This window comes from Coffea arabica, chromosome 5e (assembly GCF_036785885.1).
Source record: "Coffea arabica cultivar ET-39 chromosome 5e, Coffea Arabica ET-39 HiFi, whole genome shotgun sequence".
In the NCBI taxonomy this organism is placed as follows: Eukaryota; Viridiplantae; Streptophyta; class Magnoliopsida; order Gentianales; family Rubiaceae; genus Coffea; species Coffea arabica.
This window is the reverse complement of record NC_092318.1, coordinates 54270289-54278099: the sequence shown is the minus strand read 5'-3', so window position 1 is coordinate 54278099 and position 7811 is coordinate 54270289. Positions and strand designations below refer to the sequence as shown.

Sequence of the window (7811 nt, the reverse complement as noted above, 5' to 3'; positions counted from 1 at the left end):
GACTTTTTTTTTTTTTTTTTTTTTTTACATTTGACATCTTCAATCTTGCCCTCTATAGGTATGCAGTAAACTTTGCACTGCACGTGGTCAGTCCACGTTAAGACAATATTGGAACGAGATTGATTAATTTACTTCTCCTTTTGCCTCGCCTCTCACTTCTCCAAAGTTCCAACTTTGGATTAAATAGAATGCAAAAACAGTTGAAGATTAGATATCTGGCTCTCTCGTTCGTTTGCTACATATGAATTTGTGGCTTGAAGTAAATCCTTGTCCTCCGAATTAAGGTGTTTCAACAACTCCGAGTAGAAAGAAGGATGAATTGGGTGACACGGGAAAAGGAAGGGGGTGCAAGTGAGAGATTTCTATTTCGATACCTCCCACTTCAAGGGAAAAAAAAATTAGGGATGGTATTGTGATTATTCCTTTGTACCGGGGTCTGCCCGAGATATAAGCTGGTAAAGAGGCCCAAAATCATTCGGACTCATCGAAGGGACTCGTTGTTGTGGACTTGTGGGGATTCATTTTTTTTTTTGAGAGAATTGTGCACAATTTCAAGCCCTTGCAGTTGAAGGTCGGGAGTGGTAAAGACAGGTGTGTAATTATTCAGTGAAATAGTGCCAAGATCCAGCTTACGACTATAAAATTTTAAGCCTTCTCTTGAACGGAAAGTTGATAAAAAAAAAAAAAAAAGTATATCCAGAGAACTTAGGTTAGTTGCCGTTACGAGCAACATTAACTTAATTCTAATAATGTCCCTTAGCCCCTTTAAATTCTCACTTGCCCCTTTAAATTCTTCTAAAATATCAAGCGGGGGGAGTCGGTGATCATTTATCCACCATAAAGACAAAAATGACGTGACAGAGATTTTAAGGGGACCCTGATGTCTCCCTCGTACTAATTAGTTTTGTGTATATCAATTCAGGACTCGCTACAATAAAAATGACTTTTCCTGACATGTCAATAAGGACACTTTCTAATTTGTGTCATTATAGCAATCCTATCATGACACTTATTATTAATTTGAAAAATGTAAAGGTGAGATGGTACCGTGTTTAGGTCGAAGGATGATGAATAACATTTGCTTAAACCAAAAATTGAGTACGATGGTATCAAAGCAGTAGCTGAGGCCAATAGACAGATGATCTGAAATTAGAATTTTCGTTGCATAAAGTCGCTTACGAATCCAATGAGCCAAGAAAGAGGCGGTGAATGTGATCGCTGTAATATTCTACTAGCAACTAGCTATATATCTATATATATATGCGTATCCCTTAAACATAAGTTTGTTTACCGGTAAACTGAAAACCTCGTATCTTGCTTGGTGTGTGTGTATATATATATATATAGAGAGAGAGAGAGAGTGCTAATGGTAGTTGTGAATGTATTCTTCCCTTGACAAGAATTTGGTTGAAAGCTGCATGTAACCACTATGCACAGACTATGACAAAATGCGTAACCATCATCATGTCTTGAAGAAAGAAAATAGATAGTAGTGTATTATTAGATTTACTTTGTCTTTTATGAAGCCCGCATATACCTACTATGACTATTGTATATATACAATACCTTCCTATTGTCTTGGCTGAGATTTTACTACTTTGATAACATATCTTTTCTAACTTCTTCGTTGATCGGCACCGTTCCCATTCCCATTCCCTCTCTCTCCCTCAGGGTTAAGAACAAGAACGGATTTTGCAAGTTAGGTAATTTGCTGAAGCAAATATACACAGTGGTAATAAATGCTCTTGAAACACAAGAGAGGTAAAAAACGGTGGACTTGTGAAAATGTCAAGTCCAGTGAGTGCAGCTTTTCTATGCTTGCACTCCAAATTTATGAAGGGACAGGACACTCGCTATTTTGCTTTGATGAAGGAAGGGCAATAAGGTCAAGGCCGCCCAACACAATAGAGACTGCATGCGTGATTTCTCCACCTGCAATTTTCTTATTTCAATTTGTTTACAACATATATATCACATCGAGTCGATCGGTATACAAATATATCTCCTTCTTCTTCTTCTTTTTGGCTTGGGTTCATACTCAAATTACCAACTTAAATCGAAGAATTTGACAACATGAAAGTTGGTTTTAAACAAGTAAATGTGGTCCCCGGATTATTCGTATCTTTCCTTGATAACATAATACTACAAATTTTGTTGAAAAAGAAGCGAAACTACAAGATACTACTCTTTGTCATGTTACTCATATATGAACCAGGCAAAAAGGATCTGTCCTTGGAACCTGAAGGGTTTTCCCCATGTTACTACTCACTACTACAAGTGGGATGTAGGGGTGAAACACCAAGCTGCTTTCCTTTGGACCAATGACTTCACTCTCACTGCTATCATTTTAATAGTATAATTTTCATTTATTAGACTATATAATAAAACAAATGGTGAAAACTGTTTCCAAAAATGAAGCTGGGCACCTTCATTTTTTTTTTTTTTTTTTTTTTTTTGCGTCTGATCCCAAGTAAGAAGAACTTAAATGCTTGCAAATGGCTACATCAATGAGGTTGGATTTTGAGACTATCAATGATCTTCAGTGTCTGATCAAGGTTCAAGAAAGCATGAGCACAAGACAAGGACGGGCGGCTAAATTTTGTACACAGCAAAAGAGTTGAGCAGCAAAAAGGCTTGCTTGTGACATTAATCAAACAACTCCCATAGACAAATAAGAAAGCACGCAAAGTACGTACATACATACCTATATACCTATATATATATATATATAGTAGTAGTAGTAGTTTTGTAGCTGATACTGGGCAAAATTGTGCACGTATATACGAGAGTAAAAATTGCGCGCGGTCATAGGTAGGTGAAGATGATCAGTGAAGAAAGACTTGTATTGTCACAAAGTAGACTACTTTGTTTCTTTCCTGCTGCGGGTGCAAAATGCTTTGGGAGTGAGGTGTGAGGTATTGCAGGTTCCTAACCCACGTGAGTAAGGCAGTCATTTTTCCAATATACAATCCTATCTGCAAACCTATCTATCTATCTATCTATCTGGAGATTGAAATGAAAAGCAAAAGCTATAGATATCCAGGCAGAATCCAACTATGAGACAAATACGGAAAACTAGAGAGTACGTGTGTGTGTGTGTGTGAATAAGGTCGGGGGTGGTGGGTGGGATCGTAGCATGTAACTTTCGACACATTTAAGGCTTTGCGTGTGGATTGCTTGCTGTAGAGTATAGATAGTTGTTGTTGGGTGTGGAAAACTGTCCAACAGGGCCAAGTGGCTGGTGTTTTGGGAACCAATAATTATTATATCTTTAAGGTTTTACTAGAATTTAGATGAGTGCATGGAGACAAATGAGAATACAATTATATGACATTTTAAAAATTAAAATGAAAAAAGAGGCCATCAACATACACAATAATTACTCACCAGGCAAATATATATTGAATGAAAAAAATGAAATGCTTTTAGCTAGCAATAATGGTTTTGCTTGACACACAGCTGAATTTGTATATTTGACCCCGGAGGTTCTCTGAATTCAAAGAAACCTTTTTATTCGGTTTCGACGGTTACCTTTCTTTCTTTTTTTTCTATAAAGAACCCGCAACTGCTACTATCCGAGAAAGAAAGAGAGTGAGAAAGAGTACGCGCAGCACTGATTAATTAATAAAATGTTTCCTTTCAGTACATAAAATGTGTTATCCCGAGGGAGGATGATGACTTCATAGAAAGTGTAATGACCAGCAGCATTCCCAGTTACTTGACACTAGCTATGCCATCTTTTTGGTTTTCCCAAATAATTCCTCCATCTTCAGATTTCTGCTTCGCCAAAGCCCTTCAGCCCTGCCCGTCCTTGGACCACCGCTTGAGCTCAACTGTACCACGCACACTAACTAGTTTAATTCGATCTCCTCTTTCGGAAGGTGATCTGATCGATGTTATCTTGCGCGCTGGTCGTTCTAATATTCAATATGTTAAGTAGATTTAGAGGTACGCAGTCCAAATTAATGATCGGATGATTAATTCCGTACTTTATGTTTTACCAAAACCTTTGTTTATTTATTTATTTATTTTTCTTGTTCAAAGAAGGCTCCGAGTCTCACCAAGAGAAAGAGAAAAGGAATGGTTGAAAATATTTTATGGTCATTTAGCTAATTAATGCAAGTGAGTTGGTTTTTAAGAACAAATTTTTTTTTTTTTTAATTTGAAAAGATGCTCTTCGTTCTTACAACGCTCAACTAGCTAGCTATGAAAATGCTGGATCGACATCTCATCTCATGTCATACCAACTAAAATACATTAGCATTTGAGAAATTAATAATGTGAAATGGAGATTCACTTCGAAAAATTTCAAGAAACTCTTTTGAAAATGAAGTTCGAATTTTTTTTTTTTTTTTTTTAGAAAAAAAACCCCCAAAAGGTTTGTGGTCGGAGTTGACGCCCTTAGGAAATTAAGTGGAGATTATGACAAGAAATTGCAACAATAATAAATTTATGCTTATTAACAAATACTATAGGATTTCGAAAGTAGTGGGATATGACAAAACAAGAGAGTGGCATGTAATTAATTTGGACGGATATGGCAATAATGCTTCCATTTTAGATCAAAGCGTGTCCCCTATTTGACTTGAATCTATTTTTTAAGAAAAAAAATTTTACATTACTAGTAGTGTAAAACCAAAAGCATATATTTAAGAAACGTGTATAGATTAACAGAGACGACAGTCACTTGTAATGGACCGAGTGACGCATGCTGTTAACAAGAAAAAAAAATGTAATTTTCGTTTCCTTTTTTCCCTATTATTTTGCAATTTTTTTTTTTTTAGATCTGAGGAAAACTGAAAAAAGGAACAGATAAGATAATATTGAGCAGAAAAAAGTATAGAGACACCGTCTGAGAGTACAGTATCAACCTTGAGATATTTATTCTTAATTGAGGTACGTAATCAACTATGCGTTTAAATAATCACATTTGCGAACATCTCAATATAAAATATCAGATAAATTGTTTTTCCTCTCATAATTTTAGGCCTAAAACTAGGGTTAGGGGAAAAAAAATATCAGATGGAAAGGAGCTCCTTCATCAGTTTGTACTTAACATTAATTGGCTTGCCTTTTTTCTGTTTTGTAAATGGAACATATATAGATGTCTAATAATTTGATGACATTTTAGCTTTGGGAAGCAACCTGCATGTTTGTTGACGGGGAGTCTTGGGGATTTCCTGTTTCTTCTTGAAGATAAATCTTTTGTACGATACATAGATAGATACTGTTAATGGCTTCCCTTTTTTTTTCTTTAAAAAAAAAAATAAAGCAGCACCATCTCTCTCATCATCATATCATTTCATATGTTTGTTTACACTAACTTAAGACAAGAATTAAAAAAAAAAAAAAAAAAACTAGTCCCAAAGTCCAACCCCCCCCCCCCCCCCCCCCCCCTCCCCAAAAAACAACACACAACCAAAAAAACAAATAAACCCCTCTCCTCCTCCTCCTACTACTGTTTAGCATTAAAGTTTGAGATGCCAAATCAAGAATCAACCCTTTACCCTCTTCTCTCTCCTCCTCCGACTCTATCCCCACCAGAAATATACACCCTTGTGGTGCTATATAAGTTGCTACCTTCTTTTCTCTGTCCAGGGTTTCTTTGTAAAATCGTAGTCCTAGATATTGCGTTGATCTACTTGTTTTTCTTGGTCAGTTATGTTAGGCTCATTTGGTTCTTCTTCCCATGAGGTTGAAGAAGATGAGCCTTCTCCACCAGAGCACCATCATGTCCACTACCATCAGATTCAACAGTACCGGAGCTTCACTTCTCCAACATTAGTCCATATGCGCCAATTGCTCATCAGCTGTGCTGAGCTGATGTCCAGCAGTTCTGATTCCTCATCAGCTCACCGCCTTATCACCATTTTGATGGCTAACTCAAACCCTTATGGTGATTCCACTGAAAGATTGATCCATCAGTTTACCAGAGCCCTTTCTCTCCGCCTTAACCGCTATGCTACCACCACTCTCCTAAATACTCTTCCCAACACACAACAACATCTAGGTCATCCTCTCAATAACACATTTTTTCTAACTCATCGTCACCACCATCATCCCACCACCTCATTTAACTCCTCTCCCGTCAACTCTGCTAATGCCGCCTCGTTTTCAGCGGCCTCTATCAATCACATCCCTCAAGTAGTTGAATCAGATGAACAAGCTCTTCTTCAAACTGCATACTTATCTCTTAATCAAGTAACCCCATTCATCAGGTTTAGTCAGCTCACTGCTAATCAGGCAATCTTGGATGCCATTGATCAAGGCCAAGAAGCCATTCACATCCTCGATTTCAACATAATGCATGGCTTGCAATGGCCTCCTTTTATGCAGGCCATAGTGGAACGGTATCCTCGGCCAAGTCTCCGCATCACAGGCACTGGAAATGATCTGGAAACCCTGCGTAGAACAGGTGACCGCCTTGCAAAATTCGCTCATTCATTAGGCCTAAGGTTTCAGTTCCACCCCCTTCATCTCCACAATGAGGACGACCCTATTGCTGTGTTATCCTCTGCAGTTGTTCTCCTGCCAGGTGAAAGTCTAGCGGTGAACTGTGTGCACTATCTCCACCGGCTACTCAAAGACCGTGATGGGCTTCGGCTTTTCCTTCATAGAATAAAGGTGATGAACCCCAGAGTGGTGACCATGGCCGAGAGGGAGGCAAACCATAACCACCCGCTTTTCTTGCAAAGGTTTGTGGAGGCTTTAGACCACTATGCAGCTGTGTTTGATTCCCTTGAGGCCACTTTACCGCCCAACAGCAGGGAAAGGCTGAACGTTGAACAGGTATGGTTCGGAAGAGAGATTGTTGATATTGTGGCTGCAGACGGAGATCACAGGAGAGAAAGGCATGAAAGGTTCAGGTCTTGGGAATTAATGCTTAGAAGCTGTGGATTCAACAATGTCCCCTTAAGCCCCTTTGCACTTTCCCAAGCTAAGCTGTTGTTGAGGCTTCATTACCCTTCTGAGGGCTACCAACTTCACATACTCAACGATTCTTTCTTCTTAGGTTGGCAAAACCAACTCCTTTATTCGGTCTCTTCTTGGCGCTAGTTGATTAAAGCAGCAATCCGTGGACCATAGATAATGTTCAGAAACCCTAACCCTAGCTAGTTATTTACGGAAGAAGGACTAGCTGCATGAACTGATTGAATCTTCACTTTACATGCAAGAATTGGGACGGCAGTAACTCTCCGGCTGATCAGAGAAATCCTGGCTCCCAAGTGCCTCCTGGCTTTCATTAACTGCACTAAGGTTTTTCTTGGGATGCTGAAACTGATGAATGTTTTGCTTGTTTTTATACTTAGTACTACTTTTAATTACTTTGGTATAGTATTACAAATATATATTTTTTGACTTTAATTAATCCTTTTTGTTTTTAATGATTAAGATTCGTGTACCAAATGCTCGATCTAGACACATCACTTTTACAAGAGGCCACTAGTTCGATATGGGCATAATTAATTGAATTCGGTTTATGTTATTCCGTTGAAAGTGTACTAACCACCGTTTACTTGTGGAAATTCTATTTGTCAGTTTGCACGATTGGTGGGTTTGTTTGATTTCTTTTCTTTTATTTTTCTTTGTGCTAATAATGCTTCACTTTCTGATGGGTGCAAACGTACTAATTTATTTACGTACAACTATTCTTTTTGAAGCCATCTTCTTGTTTTTACTAAATTTGTTATAGTAAAACGGATATAGGCAGGTGACGAGTGAATGATGGTCACAGAGAAACCAGGTATATGCTGCCTTAGCCTAGTGTCCGGGCACCAAGTTGACAGTCCTTGAAAAGAAGATGCCAGTTG

General features: G+C 38.2%; 1 protein-coding gene across 1 annotated transcript; it reads left to right on the top strand.

Moving 5' to 3' along the window:
• Positions 1-5430: 5430 nt before the first annotated feature.
• On the top strand, positions 5431-7545 carry LOC113688130 (scarecrow-like protein 18). Its single transcript, XM_027205806.2, has one exon. The coding sequence runs from the start codon at positions 5662-5664 to the stop codon at positions 7054-7056; it is 1395 nt and encodes a 464-aa protein (XP_027061607.1). The 5' UTR covers positions 5431-5661; the 3' UTR covers positions 7057-7545.
• The last annotated feature ends 266 nt before the right edge of the window (positions 7546-7811 follow it).

Excerpts from the sequence above, each read along its gene's own strand:
- LOC113688130 (XM_027205806.2), top strand. The coding sequence starts at position 5,662 with ATGTTAGGCTCATTTGGTTCTTCTTCCCATGAGGTTGAAGAAGATGAG.